The sequence below is a fragment of the Mercenaria mercenaria genome, chromosome 4, assembly GCF_021730395.1.
Source record: "Mercenaria mercenaria strain notata chromosome 4, MADL_Memer_1, whole genome shotgun sequence".
NCBI classification, from domain to species: domain Eukaryota; kingdom Metazoa; phylum Mollusca; class Bivalvia; order Venerida; family Veneridae; genus Mercenaria; species Mercenaria mercenaria.
Window position 1 is genome coordinate 2,405,170 of NC_069364.1, and position 21,396 is coordinate 2,426,565.

General features: G+C 34.9%; 1 protein-coding gene across 6 annotated transcripts in view; it reads left to right on the top strand.

Moving 5' to 3' along the window:
- LOC123552605 (glutamate receptor ionotropic, kainate 2-like) overlaps positions 1–21,396 on the top strand; it is a 119,512-nt gene that overhangs the window by 46,020 nt on the left and 52,096 nt on the right. The window contains exon 1 of one of the 6 annotated variants that reach the window (XM_053540152.1): positions 13,479–13,638. The exons of the other annotated variants lie outside the window; for them this stretch is intronic. Coding sequence (XP_053396127.1) covers positions 13,551–13,638 — 88 coding nt within the window. The 5' untranslated portion in view covers positions 13,479–13,550. Of the gene's footprint in view, positions 1–13,478; positions 13,639–21,396 lie in introns of those variants that run through there. 6 annotated transcript variants of the gene reach the window in all.

Sequence of the window (21,396 nt, forward strand, 5' to 3'; positions counted from 1 at the left end):
ATTTCTTTTTATGAAAAGCGTTTATTGAACGACACAGTCTGAAACTTCAGAGTTAATTAAGGTAGTGGACCCGTAATGACAAGACCTCGTGATTTATAGACTTGTCATTTGCATATATACTGAGCTAGCCGTGCGAACACAGATATCAACGTTCGTTTGAAAGTTTGAAGTCTAAAATAATTCTAAGTAAAAGCATTTAATGAAAAACACAATCTAAAACTCTTTTGAGTTAATTAAGATCGTAGTGATAATTGACATTTTCCATTCGGTTACATATTCTCCGGATGCGAGGTCTTGTTGTTAGGATGCCGAATGTTTTAAGAATAGAAGCGATCAAACCGATCGCATCACACTATATATAGCGAAAAAGATTTTGCCATTCAGAATGAAAGAGCAATAGCCAGGCATAGTAAGACGTTTTTTTAGATCAATCACCACTGACAGTGACAATGCGTTATACGAAAGAAAACCAGACATTTAATCTTTGAAAGACTCTGTATCAAATATGTGATTATTCTATAAAATGTTATATGTGATATGTCGATAGACACTTTCTTAATGCGCCAAGTAAAATGTCTAGAGTGAGTGAACAATTTCAGTACTCTGGTTGCCATGAGTTCGAGACATGTTAATGACTTCTGAAGGATTAAACATAGATTTTGTGTCAACATAAAAAGCAAACATTGATCTGACAAAATTGTGAAACGCGGGTATAAGCAGTGTGCATTATGTAATTTTTGAAATCAACAATTTTAAAAAGTACATGCTTGCAGGACATTAAGTTTTACTGTAATATAATTCCGCGGGTGCTAGTGGGCGTGAGGGGTGTTGCACATTTCATTGCCTCTCTTGAAAAGACTCAATCAAACCTATGTTGCTGGGTTGCATTTTATGCTTTTTCAAAGGATCTTTCCACAGATATTTTTTGCAATTAATATATCAGATGTTTTCTTATTAACTGCAAATGCTGTGTTTTAGTTACTCGACATCACAGTTAACAAGTTCCAGGTCAATATAGACATCAGAGAGAGTATTACGCCTTTTCTGTAAATACATTCATATGTTATAGATAAAACAATTATCTCCCACAGTACGTTTTAAACTATAAGCTTCATAATTATGTTATTAGCTTTTCTTTGCAAAACAAAAGCGTGGGTCTAAAAGACTTTTAATAATTTGCATTTAGTATATTGCAGCTACAGAAACATGGAAACATTTAAAGATATGATCAATCATTGTCTAACCAGAACAAATCATTGTTTCGGAACGTTGGGGGGAATAACTTGATTATGAGAGTCAAATAAGATTCCTATTGTTGGTCATCCTCCATGATTTATGGTAATGTTAGAATTTCCTTGATAATACAATGAGATATAAATAATCAAATAAATGTGACATGGAAAACATTTGAATGTATAGATGCGAGATTGAGGAAAAGATTTGTTAAATTGAAAAGGCACGTTACAATCGGGATAAGTAGACTTTTTCTGTTGCTAAACTAATTCATTTTTATATTGGATGCATTTTATGTGTTATTTACCTAGTGTTTTTATCGATACAGTATTTCAACAGCCACAAATTGTCACATAAAAAACTGTCAAAAATGTTAATTTTATCGTTTAGGATTCAATTTCTCTTAAGTAAATATAAATCAATTATTCTTAAATAAACTGAAAAGAAGTGACTGTTTACACTTTAAAAGTAAACATTCTCAAGTTCTACAAACAACGATCTAGATTTTATCAAATACGAATATCCTAAGGCAGTAAAATGGACATAGCTTGTACAACAATAGTGTATCGGCATTTCTGATGGTTTCTTTAAAAGGTTAAAAATGCAATATACTTCCGGGAAGAACGTCATAACAATAATAATGTTTGTTGAATTGGAACGATATATTGTTTGTTGCGTAATTGAAAAATCTTCGGTTGACTCTGACAACATCGTGAATACATTTTACCGCCTGGGTGGGAGTCACTGCGATCGTGAAACAATGACGCCATTTAAGCATTAAAGTGTTTATGTATAAGGATACTGATTGTCAGCGTGTTAAATCTACCTGAAAATGTCTTTTTATTGTCACAATACAAAAATTATTTCAGGATGAATAACATTACATGCAGTTAAGCACATCAATAAAATATTGCAATGTCACATTTAAGGTTAACTTCGTGACATTCTTGTAGGTACATTACATTCATAAACATTCTAGTATTTAAACTTAAAATCTGCAAATTTACAGTGAATGAATGACCTTAAACCAAGACAAATCAGCGATCAAAGTCATGATCTTCGATCAGTAGTTGCACATAATGCTATTACCTAAATATTACACAAAGTATCTTGAAAATCAATCCTTTGCCTATACTAGTTCTAAAGTATGAAATACCATTCCAAACAATACCATGTGTGAATTCTATTTCTTCCTACAAAATGAAATATTAAATATATATAAGGATCTTAATAAGATGCTACTTTCTCTGTCAGTGCTATTTATTCTTGTTTTCTGTGAAACCGTTTATTTGGGTGTTGTTTTTTTGTGAATTGATAAGAACAAGGCCACATTGAAACTTAAGGTTTTACGTGACATTCCCTGTTTGATATTTGTCTTTGTTTTTTAATAAGTTTTAAAATATTGTTATATCTTTTAATATGTTACCTTCTTTAAATTAAGTTGTTATTATTAGTATATGATGACTGCATCTAGTCAGCAGATAACACCTATTGTGTTGGGGTCAGTAGGTCTAGGTCAAATATCAAGGTCATAGTGATCTTGGCACTCTAATGGGACAGGCCATCATGGGGGTAAGGGGAGGGCATACGTGTCTTACAGATAATTTTTATTTCAAATATTAAGGAAACCAGGAAAAGATAGAAAGCCGAGAAATGAGTTACGTATTGCTATAAGTTAACATTTCTTGCAATGTCACAGGTTTGTGTAAAATATTAACATCGTGTCGTACTGTCTGGCATTCAAGATGTGCATTAAAAGATCAAAATGGAGAATGATAAAAGTATAGAGATTACACGTGCAACTGTTTTATAGAAATCTGCCGAATCAGATGATAGGATCACAGAGTTTATCTTAGCACTTGTCACATGTATTCTATCTATATTTAAGTTTAATTACGGTCCATCCGCCCTTTCAGACACAATGAAGCATATAAATGCCACGTAGAGTATAGACCGCGAACATGCCCCTTTTCATGTTCTTAAAGTGTGTTTTGGTTCTAATGTAGGGGTATTGATTACCACTCTGCAATTCCCAGAGAGTTTCGTCCAATGAGAATGAATTTAGTAGCCAAATTGAGACTGTAAGTACAGCGGCCAATGAGACCTAAACGTACTCCAGTCAGGGTGTGACAGTCTGTTTTGGAAATGCAAGCTCGGACCGGACCGGACACGCGTTCCTAGCGTAGACAATATTTGTCACATGTATTTCTTCGCTATCAAGATTTATAGTTTATCATTCTACGTGGATTATTTCGTGCATCATGCTCATAGTCTTTAGCTCAACTCAGAAATAATTCATTTTCCTGAAGAAATATTGTCCGACATGCTAAGTTGAAGGCTGGATAAATGAAGATTCCACTAACTCTATTTTGTTTCTCAATTCTTTGTCTTCTATTTGGTAATCATGGTTACGTTTCTTAACACAAAAATAGCAAAAAGTATGTAAGCAAAAATCAAAAACTTAACGTCACTGTGAAATATTGACATTCACCACGTTTACTTTATAAATATCTAACTTGTAAAATGCGCTATTAATAATATACTTCTGATCTATTTGAAACATTCTATTTGTAACAAAGCAAATGTCAAACTATTAAATTTTATATATAAGAAACAAATACAAATATACCTCAAATCTTACATTAACTCTGCGTGACCTCACATTAAGTTATCTAAATGGCCAGCTGGAAAGCAGTGATGTAACCATTGGCTGGAATACCTTATCGTTGATAATTTATCCGCGATGTTCATGAATTGAACTATCTTGTGTAGCGCATGAATGTCTTTTTAATGTGATTAGGAATATAATTTAGATTCAGTGAGTGTCGGAAGAACTCTTATAACTTAGGGAGTGGGTAACCCTTACCCCCGAAAAAAGTCTCGAGTGGGGTAATTCGGGCCGCGTCATACCAAAGACGTAAAAATGGTACTAATAGCTTCTCGCTTGGCGCTCAGCATTAAGAGGATAGTGATAGGACTGGTCAGCCCGGTATCAGTATAATGTCACTGGGTGGGATATCATGTCACGTATCTGCGGCATTATTCTCACTGCTACAAGTAGACACCGTCGTTTATCTGACTGAAAAATTGTTGAAAGGATGTTAAACCCAAACACACACATACACACATACCGCCCCCATAAATGATATTGACGGTGGGTAGATATAAATAGGTGTAAGTCAAAATACGAAACCACGTTTAAAAAGGGTAAACAACTATACCTTTAATTAATTTATATTCCTCAAGGTAGCAAGGGAATTCCGATTTATTGACCATCAAAGGTAATAAATAAAAACGTCACGAAACAAAACAAAAAGAATATATTTTGAGTGCAGATGTGCGAGAATGATCTTGGAAAAATCTTCGCTAATTCCTACCACAAAATATTAGAGAAAACATGACATTTCATTTAGACGTTTTGGCACATCTGTCAAAATAATAATTATAACAAAACACAGAATATAGTTGTAATGTTTCTGTGGGTTCTTAATAGGATATAATCTTGTATAGTCATTAGACTAGAAAGACACAAGTCACTTTGATAGTTACTAAATCTATTCTAATTCTAAAATTCAACAACATAATAATTATATTGGTATCAGAGAGGCAGTACAGTAGGCGGGGCTTATCATAGCAGTGGGCAGCTTGCTGACCAATAGTCTTAATACATTACATCCGCCTTTTCCTAAGAAATAAATGTCTGTTATCAATTAATCAAGTTCACAGAAAGTTGAATCTGGCTGAAATAAAAACAAGGTAATTATTTCAAATCATGCTTAATGTTAAGGCAAGTTATAAAACAATCATTAATTCAGATACTGTGAACATTTCAAAAGCAATAAATTTCATTTAGATACAAGTTTCACGGAACTGTCCTGAAATAATGAGATTAATGTTTATGCCTGCAATTTGAATGATACCTTAATGGCTGTTAAAGTTAAACACAGTCTCAGAATATTGATACAGTTTATTTTGCACATGTGACACCTGTGGAAACATAAATACCAGAAAGTTCACTGCAAGTTTATTTGTAATTATTCCTCTCATACAATGGTCTGACTTGTGAAATGTGTCTTCTAAACAATTCATTGTACACAGATTTCAAAATCAAAGTATTTCCCTTCTGACCAACAACAGTGTATTTATTGTTTTCCCAGTTTTGACAAAGTTTTCCGAATTTTCTGTTACGAACTAGCACTTTCTGTCCTAGCTTGTATATTACATTCTGTTTGCTACATCTCCTATCTGCATACTTTTTCATTTTTTGTTTTTGTCTATTGTCCCTTTGTCTAACTGTTATGTCATTTTTATGTTTTTCAATGTGAGGAAGTTTATTTTTGACTGTTCTGTTGAATAACAGTGTAGCTGGAGCTGCTCCTGTTGCTACGTGCGGTGTCGTCCTATAATCCATCAGGAATTTGTAAATTTCAATTCTCCAGTTTTTCTTACTTGAAACTGCAGCTTTTAAGCTTTTTCCTAAAGTTTTATTGAAGTTTTCCACAAGTCCTGCAGCTTGTGGATGGTATGGTGTAACGCGATGGTGTTTTATTCCATTTCGTCTGAAAAATTCTGTGATTTCAGCTGATACCATATTTGGCGCATTGTCAGTTTTTATAGTTTCCGGTAGTCCATGTGTTGCGAAAATACGCATCAGTTTATTTATTATTGTTCTTGATGATGTATTTTTGATGATTTCTGCTTCTGGAAATCTGGAGTAGTAGTCAATGACTACAAGAATATGTTCTCCCCCGGGGAACGGTCCTGTAAGGTCCATCCCTACAGTTTGCCACGGGCGGTCTGGTAATTCCGTAGGTGTGATTGTTGGTTGTTTTGGAGGAAAGGAGTTTAGCTGGCATTGTTCGCAAGTCCTAATTAATTCCTCTATTTCTGAGTCAATTCCTGGCCAGTACACTTTCTCTCTCAACATTTGTTTAGTCTTTACAATTCCCTGGTGACTTTCATGTGCTATTTTTAACACTTGACCTCTCATAGCTTGTGGAATAACTATCCTATTTCCACGTAATATGATATTGTTATGAGTAGACAGTTCTCTGCGAATTTTAAAGAATGTTTTGAATTCTTCAGCTTTCGGCCATTTGTCATGATTTATGCACTTGATTAATTGCTGTGTGAATTTGTCCTGAGATGATTCTTTATCAATTTGATCTAAGGTCATGGCTTTTGGCACTGAATTTTCACATACATAGTCTAGGTATTTCTCGGTAATGTTTGAGATTTCACAATTTTCTTTATTGAATGTTGACCTTGAGAGAATGTCGGCTGGATTGGAGATTCCTGGCTGATGTTCTACTGTGAAATTGTAGCATTGTAGCCTCATTAGTAGACGTTCTAGACGTGCTGGCGGTTTGTGTGTAGGTTTATAGATGTTCAACAATGGGCGGTGATCTGTAAGTAGTTTGAATGGTTGTCCATAGACATAGGTTCGAAACCTGTCCACACCCCATACACATGCTAACATTTCGATTTCTATCTGAGAATATCGTCTTTCTGTTTGATTCAATGTTCTACTAGCATATGCCACAGGTCTAAAGTGTCCATCACTTTGTTTTTGGGCAAGTATAGCACCTAATCCAACAGGTGATCCATCGACCGTGATTGTCGTTTCTGCGTTTGGATTATAATATGCCATGACACTAGCACTTGTGAGTAAGTCCTTAAGTTCTTGGAAACTTTCCATCTGCTCGCGTCCCCATTCGAATTTAATGTTTTTCCTTGTCAATTTTCTGATTGGTTCAGATACAGTTGCGTAATTTGGCAGAAATTTCGCACAATATGTCACTAGTCCTAAGAAGGATTTCACTTCTTTCACATTCTGTGGTGGTTCTGTGTCCAAAACAGCCTGGATCTTGGATTGTTGTGGCTTGAGACCTTCTGATGTCAGTGTATGTCCCATGAATTCAATGCTTGTCTTACAAAAGTCACATTTATCTTTGTTTAGAGTCAAAGTTTTGTCTCTAAGACGTTGCAAAACATCTCGCAATGTTTTGTCATGTGCTGCCTTTGTGTCGCCCCATATTAGGATGTCGTCAGATATATTTTTACAGTTCGGTATGTCTTGTATTGTCTGCTGAAGAATGCGTTGATATATTTCCGGTGCGCACGATATCCCGAACATGAGTCTACGATATCTATATAGTCCCTCGTTTGTAACGAACGTTGTAATTTCTCTCGACTCTTCATCCAGTTCGATTTGATGATAGCCCATATTTAAGTCAAGTTTTGTGTAGTATCGTGCTCCGTTAAGTTCTTCCAGTGTTTCTTCTATGTTTGGTAGTGGGAAACGTTCTCGCTGGATAGCTGTATTCGCAACCCTCATATCTACGCAAAGACGAATTTGACCATTTTGTTTTGGCACGCAAAGTAATGGTGATGTCCATGGTGTGGCACCTTCGACTTTTTCTATGACGTCCTGATCCAGAAGTTGTTTTATTTGTTGTTTCACTTGTTCACGCATTTTGAATGGAATACGTCTGGCAGGTTGCGCTACTGGTTTAATATCCTTGTTGATATTTAATTTAAGCTGGAAATCTTTCAGTTTCCCTAGCCCTTGAAATCTATCTTCATATTCCGAAATTATTTCTTTCACACTATTTTCTTCTACGATAACACTATTGACATTGAATTCTAATAATCCAAGCTCAACTGCACTTTTAAATCCAAGTAATGGTGTGCATACGCGATCAATTATGTGGAATTTCAATTTTACAACTTTTCCACCTATTTTCACATTGAATTCTGCTACTCCAATCGTTTTGATTGGCTTTGATTGCGCATAAGGATAGATTTTTGACTGAGCACTTGAAATTTTTGTATCACCTGATCTTATTTTCTCATATGTAGCGCGATCCAAACAATTAACACTAGATCCAGAATCGATTAATAATGAACATTCAATTCCTTCGATTTCTACGTTCACATGAGGAGACTTATTTTGTGTGTTTAATTGAAATGTGTAATCCTCTGAGAATTCATCATCCACTAAACGCACTTCTACTTTCTTTGATTTACACATATTTGCGTAATGACCTAACTTTTTGCATTTACGGCACACAATATTTCGCGATTTCATACACTCGTGGCCACTGTGCCCTGTACCTCCACACCGGTAACAGGTTTTGAATTTAGAAGGTTGCTGTGTTGGTCGTGCCCTTGGTTGGTACTGTTTCCGTGTTTTATTTTGTTGCTGTTGATGCTGATGTTGATAATGATGATACGGCGCTTTGCTGATTTTGTATGTTGATTCGTCCTGCGCGGGCATGTAAGAAGCTGCTTGGGAATTCTCGGTTTTCCTGTGACCGGTGTTAATTTCTTCCATTTTGGTCGCGTGTAAATCCGCCAATTCGAATGCACGGGAGATTGATTGTATTTTATCCAGTTTGAGATCTGTCTCACGTAAGAATTTTTTCTTAAGTTCTGTCGATCGGCACTTTTCAACAACTTGATCTCGGATCATATCATTGGCTGATCCGTCTGGATAATCACATGTTACTGCTAACTTTTTCAATCTGATGATGAAATTGTCTATTGTTTCGTGCTGTTCTTGTGATGCTTGTCTGAAAATATGGCGTTCATACGCAATGTTTTTCTTAGGATTGAAGTATCGGGTTAAAGCATCCACAGTGTTTTGATATGTTGTCCTGTCACAAGTCATAGTTTCGTAAATATCCTGTATTTCTTCTCCTCCCAGGTGTAATAACAAAGCTTTCTTTTGTTCATCCTTTGTAATTCCACTTGCTGATAAATAATATTCAAATCTTTTCATGTAGTTGTCCCACGTGCTTGATAAATTAGTGTTTTGTCCCAAAACTTTAAATGGTTTTGGCGTTGGCAAGTCCAATCTTCTGGTAGCCATCTCGAGAGAATAGATCAGTCTTGATTCTTGAAGAAATTGTATTATAAATATTTATAATCCTTTATGGCACTATTTTTAATTTCCATGCTCGTCGCCAAAAAATGTAATGTTTCTGTGTGTTCTTAATAGGATATAATCTTGTATAGTCATTAGACTAGAAAGACACAAGTCACTTTGATAGTTACTAAATCTATTCTAATTCTAAAATTCAACAACATAATAATTATATTGGTATCAGAGAGGCAGTACAGTAGGCGGGGCTTATCATAGCAGTGGGCAGCTTGCTGACCAATAGTCTTAATACATTACAATAGTTCAGAAAATAAACCCGTATTTTACCAACATGTCACTTTCAATTTTCTATGGAAACATTCCTTGTAGGATTTCGTCTTCCTGTGTTTGCGGTTTTGACCAGAAATTTATTTTCTGAAACTAAATGCTACAGGTCGCACTGAAGATAAGATTAATATTTTTATATGATTTTCGTTAAACTATTGATTGCAATTAAATGTTAATTTTGATTGCACGTGTGCTATTACGAACTGGCGAAAAGAAAGAAATAAAATTACCATGAAAACACAACAACCGATTAACCAGTCAATTTATTCATCTATCTATTGATCATTAAATTAATTAATATATCAATGCCAATAAATACATGTTTGCATTCTTTCATACATTCATTCATTCATTTTAAAATCTCTTAAATAACTATTTTTACAGCGAATCGTTTGAGTTTTGTTTTGAAGAATTCGACATTGACCCTTTACATACTAAACAAACTCTAAGTTTATCTTTCTCATTTTTATTTACGTGTATTGATGGTGGACAAACTGTAGCAAAGTTACAGCCTGTCTATATCTGCATCACCTAGTCCAGCAATCGACCAAAACTTTCTAAAAGGCAAAATATCAAAACGTGTAACTGAATATCTAAAAATCACTTCCAAGATTTAATATTCCTTCTATTTGGGAAATTAGCAAAAGTGTTCCTAAGCAGCACGATTAGGATTTTCTACAGAATTTAAAGAGTAAAATTAAATTCATCTGAGTTTACCTAGGGGCTACTTAAACTGAGCCCTACTGTCCATAATTGAGAATGGGGTGAATTTTGAACCAATGGTACTTACGTCCCTTTATCTTTGTGAGTAAGGCATCGAGCGTAAAATTAGCACAAACGGGTATTAAATCATATTTTAATTAAAGCAGAATTATGCGCATTTTTCAAGTAAAAATCCAGCCGAAGTGAGTGAGTGAGTTGGGTTTTACGGCGAATCGACACAAAATGGTCATATATCGCCGAGCTGAAGTAGATCTGTGCCGAAGTAGATGTGTGTGTAAAAAGGGGTGGAGGAAATTATAGCTTTTAACCAAACACTTCCTGTTACCAGTTCGAAATATTATCTTCCATACACGACTTTCCTTATTTTGACTGGTGCAGTCTTTTTAAGAAAAGTTAAACTGCACACAAGAGTTGCTTCCCTTCAGAAATCTCTACATATGGGTAAGAGAGATCACTGCGTAGGAGATTGAAGAAAAGAACTATTATTCTATTACTCCGATTTCTTTATTTCTAAAGCATCAACTTCAAATGCTAATGCGGCATTATCGTTAATTTAACACATTTAAATGCACAGTAACGGAAAGTTACTTTTATAAACCATTAAAAAAACACTATGTGCAGTAAGATGCTCATAATGTCACTTTAACTGAGTAACTCTGGGTTTCGTCAGTTTACACGTCTTATTTCAACTGACGCCAAAAATGTAAGCGTACTCGTTCCGATATTATTTTATTACATTCCTACAATTTATTTCTATCCATAAAATCTATCAAACTGCCTCTTATAATACTACAGGATTTATCCTAAACAAAACATAAATTAATGTCAGAAAAAAGTACTTTTCTTGCTCATTCTGCAGTCTGGAGAGTTCGACTCATTTAGTGTCTCTAAATCGGCAGGTAGCTTCCATTAATTTTCCTTTCCATGATAAGACATGCATTTTCTCATAATAAAAACGTTTTATTGTTCTTGGGATGGATAGCCACACAAGTCTTTTCTTTGAGGATGTATACCATTACAAATACAATAGCATATCTGTTTCAAAACTTTCTGGTAGGTTGAATATATTTTCGCAGCTGCCTGTCGTGTTTTGGAATGAGTAGGGGACGGAGTAATAGTTAATAGTTTCCAGAAATACCTGGTGTATGGATTTGTTACATCAAAAATTGTAATTTGTTCATGGTCTTTCCATACGTCCGTACAACTTAATACTATGTTTAATATAAACATTGAGTCTTAAATTATGACTATTATTATTATCATTATTATTATTAAGATAGAAGACCACAGAGAACGTTGGTCTATGTCCAACTGAAATTCCAACTGTACATCCTCCTTAAAAAATCTTATTATTATCATTATCATTATTATTGTTATTGTTATTATTGTTTTAGCAATTTTGTTGGACATTTTGTCTGGCATTCACATTCCCAGTACCTGGTTTCCAATGTTTCCTAGATTTGACTGCAAGTCTTTGCCTTAAGCTAACATACGGATATCAAAATTAATACGTTAACAGTCAATGTATAAAGTAAGTTCGATGGACAGGTAAACGCAATTACACGAATAATCATTGATAAAGGATCTCATTATCATTTGTAATATAAAATCGATCTTCCGTCCTGTATTTTAGAAAGAGAACACGCAAAATACAATGACATACAGTTAGCATACAGGTAAAAGCATATAAACACATCTTCCAGAATAATGAAGCAAAATAGTTTTTGTATAAAACGTTTTCAAAATAGTTACCGCTGGTACATGAAAAGTGGCATGTCGACTTGATTGTCTGCTTCTAAGAAGAGATTTCTATAACGATTGAACTCAGAATTCCACTGACACAAACAATGAAAATAAGTTGCCTTATCCGCGTTAAATGGTATTGTAATGTGCACTCTACATATAGACATGGCTTAGTGTTTATTTTAAAAAGTACTATTTCTCTGAGTAAGGTATATTTAATGGATTTGTTAAGACCAAAAGGCCTCCATCTCTGAGTGGTTAAGAAGACTCGATCACACATTACAGGCGAAAATATTTCTTTCTCAAAAGTCTAGGAAATGTGAAATAGAAATGGCAAGTGCAAAACTTGATAGAAATTAACGTCTTGGAAAACCTTCACCCAAACTGTTGGTGAATAGCTTAAATGCAACTGAGTCTTTTATTACAAGTCAGTGAGAATAGAGACTCGCATGAGATCTAATTCTTTAATGTCAGTAAATCATCAAGTTGGTTTTCATGAGAAAGATGTGTTTGCAACGTCATTTCTTAATCTGTAATAACATGACAGAAAATAATAAAAACGTCTGCATGAAGAGTGTACGTAACGCAAAAACTACAAGTTTCATAATGAAAAGAAACACACATTCCTTTTATTACGATATTTGAATTATTAGGAATTTAACATTTTGTGTATGAATTATAATTGTTGAATGTAGTAATAACTTGCCGGTTCTAAAAACACATGAATCATTTTCATAGAAGCACGTGAAGTACCACGGGGACAGCTTCCTGGCTATTTTATTTTTTTTTCAGAGATATAAAATGATGTGGATCGAGATAAGTATACCCTGCGTAAAAAAATATCAAGAATGAGCTTCATTTGTATTTCCTAACACTTTATTTGCGGGGGAGATATACTTTGAATCAATGCTGTTTGTATTATATATTTGAGACAAAATACTCTTTTCATTAAGCAATATTCCGTACCATGAACGTGTAAATCGTGCTGGCGTTACACAACAAGCCACTAGCATCGTGTCTAAGAATATCATTCTCTTGGAACTGTAAGCAAGGGCATTGGAGATCGTTCTTACCATAAGTACAAGATAAATTACTGCCAGTTTTAATCTCGTTCATGTACTTGAATTAAGCCGGCGTTCAAAATTCAGCTACTTATATAAACAAATAGTTTAGAGCAAGACAAATGTGTGCGACCTTGTGCTATAAATATTACGACTGGACTTTCTGACATGTGAAATAGTTTGTCTATATAGTAGTTTTGTTAAGACGGAATTATCCCATTACTTCATTTCACGGCGAAAAATAACGTCGATCTACTTATATTACTGTCAAAGTGTAATTGTTCAATAACGTTAAATGTGTGTGGTACAAGCGGATTATTAAGTTTGCATTGGTCTTTGATATTGAAATTTCCAGATTATATCAAACAGCTGTGACTTTGATTCTCTTACAACCTTAATCAAGACATTGTACATATTCGAAAAAAACGAAAATAATCACAGCATGATGAGAATACACGCGCGTGCACTTGGAGTATCACAGGAAATATAGATATCACTGACTGGAAAGAGAAATAATTTTCTCTAAACTGTTCCTTCACTCTTAAGCTAACTAAACAGTGTGGGACTACTAGAAAAACATGGATTTTATATTTAGGATTTATATTTTAATAACTGCAATATGGAATTTACATCTTTCGTACGGACAGACGGAACATTTCAGAGTTGGTAAGGAAATTACATAAAATTTAAAGTTTGTCATTTTGTTGTACATCGTAGTTTCAGTTAAGAGAGATTCATTTTTTCCGCACCTGGAGACGGTATATTCATTAAAAATAGTTGATATTTATAACAAGTTGTTTATCTTTAACATCATTCCTGTTGAACGCTATTTTCTGATAGTCTTCTTTTTGTAAGGTTTTATTTTGATTATATAATCTGCGCAGAATCATCATAAGAACTATAGATATGTATAGCATGATGTTCTGCAAACACACTTTGGTAAACTTTCAAGAATTTATGAGAGCAATTCTTCTGCCAGCATAACGGCCAAATGTTTACCTGAGTAAAACACCTTTCGCTCATATAAAACAGATCAAGAACAGAAACGAGTCACGAAAAAAGTATGGTTTACAGTTACCCGGAGGAATTAATTAATCGCAGGTATCTGGTAATTCCGTGAGTTCAAATCTGCTGTTGCAATCAAAACATTTGCTCGTCTGCTGTAGAAACCATATGCACAAAACAGTTCCGGTAAATTACTGCGCGCTACGGTGTCTTTCCCTGGCAAATCCTGTAAATTACACAAAGAAAACAGAATACATGACTAAAGATATGAAATCGGTGCTTATATAATAAGCATATTTGCCTCGAACATTAAGTAAGACATACATACAAATAATCATAGACAATTTATAAGGATAGTATGTAAAACAGTAGCCTTGCCTCGAGATCGAACTAAAGACCTCATACTTTATAGTCTTGTCCTTTGTAAACATACTGAGCTAGCCATGCGAACACAGATATTTATTTTCTTTGAAAGTTTGAAAAATTAAAATAATTCAAGATTTTCTCCGGATTCGATCTCTAATTGTTGTGACAAAGCATTTTCTGTTATGGCTGAATGATGCGAATGTTTTAAGAATAGAAGCGATCAAACCGATCGCATGACACCTATAGTGATTTTTTTTTTGCCATTCAGAATGAAAAAGGAATAGCCAGGCATAGTCAGACGTTCTTGGAGATCCATCATCATTGACAGTGACAATGCGTTATACGAAAGAAAACCAGACATTTAATCTTTCTATCTCAAATTTTGTGATTATTTTATCAATTGTTATGTCGATAGACACTCTCTTAATGCGCCGAATAAAATGTCTAGAGTGAGTGAACAATTTCAGTACTAGAGTTGCCATGAGTTCGAGATATGCTTATAAATTTTGAAGGATTAAACACAGATTTTGTTTCGACATAAAAAAGAAACTTTGATGTTACAAAATTTTGAAATGTGGGTATAAGAAGTATAATTTATGCGATTTTTTTAAATCAACAACTTAGGAAGATATATGTTTGCAGAATATTCAGTTTTTCCGCCGGTGCTAGGGGGGGGTGATGGTTGCTGCACATTTCATTACCTCTCATAAACAGACTCAATCGAGTCAGTTATTATATTGCAGTGTTGCATTTTATTATTTTCAAAGCATCTTTTTACAGATATTTTTTTGTAAATAATAGAGTGGGTGAAAAATATCAGTACTCACTTTGTCACAAACAAATAAAGGAACGCAAACCGAGTTTGCTATTATGTTGCTGGTTTTTAAAGGGTCTTGCAACAATTTTTTTTGAAATTTAAAATATTCAGAGGGTTTTTTCTTTTTAAACCCTAAAAGCTGTGTTGATTTACTCGACATCCAGTTAACAGTTCCGGTCAACTAGACATCAAGAGAGTATTACGCCTTTCGTAAAAAATTCATATGTTATAGTTTAAAAAAAATTTTTTTCTGCCACGACGTTTTTTTTGTAAGCTTCAGATTAGTTTTACTTTTCTTTGCAAAAAAAAGGCATGGGAAAACAAAAGGACTTTTAATAATTTGCATTTGTATATTGCAGCTACAGAAACAGGGAAACCATTAAAGATATGAAAAATCTTTCAACCAAAAAACATTTTTTTCGGAACGGGGGGGAAAATTTGATTATGAGAGTCAAAAAAGATTTCAACTGTTGGTCATCCTCCATGATTATGGTAATGTTAAAATTTCCTTGAAAACAAAAGCAGAATAAATAAAAAATAAATTGACATGGAAAACATTTGCAGTAAGATGGGAATAGAAGAAAGGGTTTTTAAGGGAAAGTTTTTACAGCCCCGAAAAAATTTGGATTTTTTCGTTTTATTTAATTCGTTACAATATTGGGATCATTTAAAAGGCTTATTTACCTAATGTTACGTGTATGTAAGTATTTCAACAGTCACAAAAAAAGCCTTTTTAAAAAACGTCAAAGATTTTAAAATATAATTATTTTTAAAAATAATTTTTTAGGTAAAATAAATAAATTTTATTAAAAAAAACTGAATGAAAGTGACGCTTACACTCTAAAAATTTACTACAAAAATGACAAGATTTTATCAAACAAAATATCCCGCAGCGTAAATTGGACTAGCGCTACAATAATATATATCGGGGATTTCTGAACCATTTCAGTGGTTTCTTAAGAGGTCATAAAAAGCAATTTTTTCGAAAAGAACGTCATAACATAAATTTGGGAACAATGTATCGTTTGCTGCGAAACTGTTAATTCTTTACACCATCTTGAATGCATTTTACTGCATGGGTGGGAGTCGCGGCTTCTGCTAAAATGACACCAATTTTGCAGTAAAGTGTTAACGTATAGGGATATTGATTATTAGCGTGTTAAACCTACCTGAAAAGTCTTTTTTACTTTAACGATGCAAACTTTATGAATAGCATTACATACATTTAATTAAGTTCAAGAATTATGAACGGTTAAATGGTACACTACTGAATGCAACTGAATGTTAATTTTGAAAGGATATAGAATATGTAGTACATTCATTTTTTATCAATCTATCTTTGCAAAGATACCATTTAAAATAACTTGTACTTAATCAAGATTTTACCGTACATGATACTCTTAAAAACAGGTAGAATTTAGTTCGTACATGTTGTACAAAAATGTTTTGCACGTGTTCTGTTACGAAGAAGCTATAGCGAAATGACGAAAAGAAAGTAATAAAATTACCATGAGAACACACCTAAATTTGTCAAACAACCAATTAACTAGTCAAGTAATTCTTCTATCTATTGATCAGTTAATTAATTAATACATCAAACCGCCAATAAATATATTTTATTTTTGCATTCATTCATTCATTCAGTCATTTTAAAGCGCTTAAATTACCGTATTACCGCGAATCATTTTTTTTAATCCCCCGCCGTGGCGGAGAGATTATAGGAATGGTCTGCGTCCGTCCTTCCGTCCGTGCTTCCGTCCGTAACAAAATCGTGTCCGGTCAATATCTCCTAAACCCCTTGAAGGATTTTCATGAAACGTGGGTCAAATGATCACCTCATCAAGACGATGTGCAGAACCCATGAGTCAGCCTTGTCGGTTCAAGGTCAAGGTCACAACTCAAGGTCAAAGGTTTGAGCCTGCCATTTTGTGTCCGCTCTATATCTCCTAAACCCCTTGAAGGAATTTTATAAAACTTGGGTCAAATGATCACCTCTTCAAGACGATGTGCAGAACCCATGAGTCAGCCATGCCGGCTCAAGGTCAAGGTCACAACTCAAGGTCAAAAGTTTGAGCCTTCCATTTTGTGTCCGCTCTATATCTCCTAAACCCCTTGAAGGAATTTTATAAAACTTGGGTCAAATGATCACCTCATCAAGACGATGTGCAGAACCCATGAGTCAGCCTTGTCGGTTCAAGTTCAAGGTCACAACTCAAGGTCAAAGGTTTGAGCCTGCCATTTTGTGTCCGCTCTATATCTCCTAAACCCCTTGAAGGAATTTTATAAAACTTGGGACAAATGATCACCTCATCAAGACGATGTGCATAACCCATGAGTCAGCCATGCCGGCTCAAGGTCAAGGTCACAACTCAAGGTCAAAAGTTTGAGCCTTCCATTTTGTGTCCGCTCTATATCTCTTAAACCCCTTGAAGGAATTTTATAAAACTTGGGTCAAATGATCACCTCATCAAGACGATGTGCAAAACCCATGAGTCGGTCATGCCGGCTCAAGGTCAAGGTCACAACTTAGGGTCAAAGGTTTGAACCTTCCATTTTGTGTCCGCTCTATATCTCCTAAACCCCTTTAAGGATTTTCATCAAACTTGGGTCAAACAATTACCTCATCAAGACGATGTGCAGAACCCATGAGTCAGCCATGTCGGCTCAAGGTCAAGGTCACAACTGAAGGTCGAAGGTTTGAGCCTTCCATTTCGTGTCCGCTCTATATCTCCTAAACCCCTTGAAGGAATTTTATAAAACTTGGGTCAAATGATTACCTCATCAAGAACTCATGAATCAGCAATGTCAACTCAAGGTCATGGTCACAACTGAAGGTCAAAGGTTTCAGCTCTGTATCTCCTAAACCCCTTGAAGGATTTTCATGAAACTTTGGTCAAATGATCACCTCATCAAGACGTTGTGCAGAATTCATGAGTCAGCCATGTCAGTTCAAGGTCAAGGTCACAGCTAAAATCAAAGGTTTTACCCTTTCACTATCCATAGCAGTGGCGGGGGATTTAGCTGTCTTTCAGACTGCCTTGTGTATTGAGTTCTACAATGACCCGTTACAGACTAAACAAACTCAATTTATCTTTCTCATGTTTGGTGGCTGCTAGCTGCCACCAGTGTCAAAAAGAATACTCCGTTTGAAAAATCGTGTCAGTTCTTAAGACCATCCTAACAACACAACCAAAAATAGTTCCAAGCTTTCTAGGTAAACAATTATCTACACAACGTGCATAATTTGAAAAGCTACAATATATGCCTTAATACCATTTTTAGTGTAAATTCGGCGACTAAAATCAATACAAACTAAGGTAAACGTTTTAATTAAAACAACAACGTGTATGAATACAAATATGCAAATATATGGTCACGTGAATAAACGATGACCACATTTCACCTGAACTGGAGCGATGATATTGATCAGCTATTGCATAGTACTGCCCCAGAGGTCACGTAGCTTATAACGTTGAAAAAGGTAGCTTATGTATATAGAAACCTAGCCTGGGAATCCAGACTGACAATTCAAAAATGTTTCTTAACCGCAGTGTCACATGTATAACTTCCGAAATTTAAGGCTTTATTTGATAAAGAACAATACTTCTGATAGCAATAATCCGCGGCTAAAAATAGAAACGGAATTTCAACGGAAAAGTTTCGAAACATTTCCGGTCCATAGACAATACCAGTTTGTACTGCTGATAGCTTTTCCAGCAAGTTGTAATACTTTTCAAATATGTCAAAACAAACTTAAATTTCGTCATAGCTATCAAATTGTAAGACATTATATTAATGCAACCATAGTGATCTAAGAATGCTGCATTGTCTCGTTTTCGTTTCAAGCACGCAAAAATATGACCGCATGTTAATTAGGCTATTTATAGAAAATCGATAATCAGCAGTGATATGGATTTCCTCAGGCGTTGATACTGCCAATTAACACTAATTAGCGCAAATTTAGTGAGACGATTTATGAACAGAACAGTACTTTATTGATATAACTTGAACATGTACAGTTCATTGTTATATCAAGAACAAAATATACTAAAACATGCTTACAATACGAGAGTGAACAAAAATAAAAGAACATTCAGTTAAAATTCATTCGATATGGTATGCAATGTGACCTGCCGTGAGAATCAAAGACATGTATGTTTTCTAAATAATATTCCCTCACGGATAATCTTCCTTCAGCATATGTACAATATAAGATACTATATGTATGCATAGATACACATGTATTCGGTATAATTTCGTCTGACAAAACACGAATTATCAACGTGGAAACCCACAGGTCGCCCAAGCTGAGAAGTGTTTCAAGCTCGCTTTGACTAAGTGGTGCTACTGTATCACGATTTCATCAACTTGTAAGCCCATGAAAGTGGGCGCAGCGATGATACTAATACTCGCCTTTTTGAAAAGACAATGTGTCAGACTTTAGCAAGTCGTCGGATAACAGATTTGACCAACTTAAAAACTGAATTGTTTCAAGACAGATTCTGCTCACTTCAGCTAAATTCATTCGAGTCGCACCATGAGAAAAACAACATAGTGCATTTGTGACCAGCATGGGCCTAAATCAAACTGCCGATCCATACACCACTCTGGTTAGAATCCTTGCTGTTCGCTAACGCACTATGCTGGTTTTCTTATGGTGCGTCTCAATATACTGGATACAAATATATGTATAAAAAGTAAAACGGTTTCGTTTCGCCAGTTACATATTTTCGACTTTTTTCTCGGTCTGACTAAAGTTGTAAGTTTGTCTGACTTAATGTCCAGCATTTTTGCCAAGGAGTGATAATTAATACACCTCTAAAATACACTAGCTGCAGAACTGACATTCTGAGGTGCATCTGTGGTGCATGTTTGTGTTGTTTTCTTTCACAGAAGTCTCATGAAAACCACAGCTATCTGATACGGACAAAATCAGTGTGTATAATAATTCATGACAGACACTGCCCAAAAGCTTTAAAAAGAAATCTTAAAAGCTGAATGATTTGGAGAAAAAGCTTATATTATTCATTCATAGTAAAACATTTTCGATGTAATTTATGTTGTCGTTTTCCTCACAAACAATCAAAGCTATTCGTTAAAGACTGAATCAGTGTGTATGTAAACAATGACTGGCAGTGAAAAAGGATTAATTTTGAAACCAAAGCCGAATATTAAAAAAAAATGCAAAAAAAAGTTCCTATAGTTTATATTAACAATTCCTCAGTTGTCACTTTCTTTGTAATATTTTAAACATTGATTAGCAGCCACCATCAGCGCTTTGAGCGCTTTGATTGTTTCCGTGTGTTGATGGTGAACAGACTGTAGCAAATTTGTAGCCTGTATATATCTGCATCACTAAGTCCAGCAGCCGATCAAAACTTTCCAAAAGGCAAAATATCAAACCGTGAACTTGAATATCTAAACTTCACGTCCAAAATTTTGTTATCTGTAAATTTTGGGAAATAAGCAACAGTTGTTAAGATGAACAGGCATTTCTTGTATCCACAAATGTTCAAGATAAAATAGTCTGACTTGCTCATCTTTGTAGAGATTCTAACCTGTTAATCTACCCATACAAAATATAAAAGCACGCACTCGTCTTATCCGGTTTTCATTTGTTTGTTCATTTTGGGGGTTTAACGCCGTTTTTCAACAGTATTTCAGTTATGTAATGGCGGGCAGTTAACCTAACCAGTGCTCCTGGATTCTGTACCAGTACACACCTGTTCTCCGCAAGTATCTGCCAACTTCCCCACATGAGGTGGAATACGATGATTTTAGGCACAATGTCGTGTATCAAACCGTCACGGAGAACGTACGCCTCGCCCGGGGATCGAACTCACGACCCCCTGATCCGTAGATCTGCGCTCTACCTACTGAGCTAAGCGGGCGGGCTATATCTGGTTTTCATTCGCAAATTCTTCGGTTACGGGACAGAAAAAAATATAAACGTCTGCATGCAGATTGTACGTAACATTAAAACTACAACTTTCCATAATGAAGACACATTAATTATTTTCATAGAAGCTAGTGAATTACCACTGGGCAGCTCCCAGACTGAAATACATTTTCAGCTATATGTTCTCGATATATAAATAATATAAATCGGTTGTAAAATATCATATCAAGAATATGCTAGGTTATGGTAATAAAAATGATATGAAGACATTTTTGGTAAGATGCTCATCATAGGTATATCTTTTTTTTTACTTCAGGAAAGATAAACTTTGAATCAA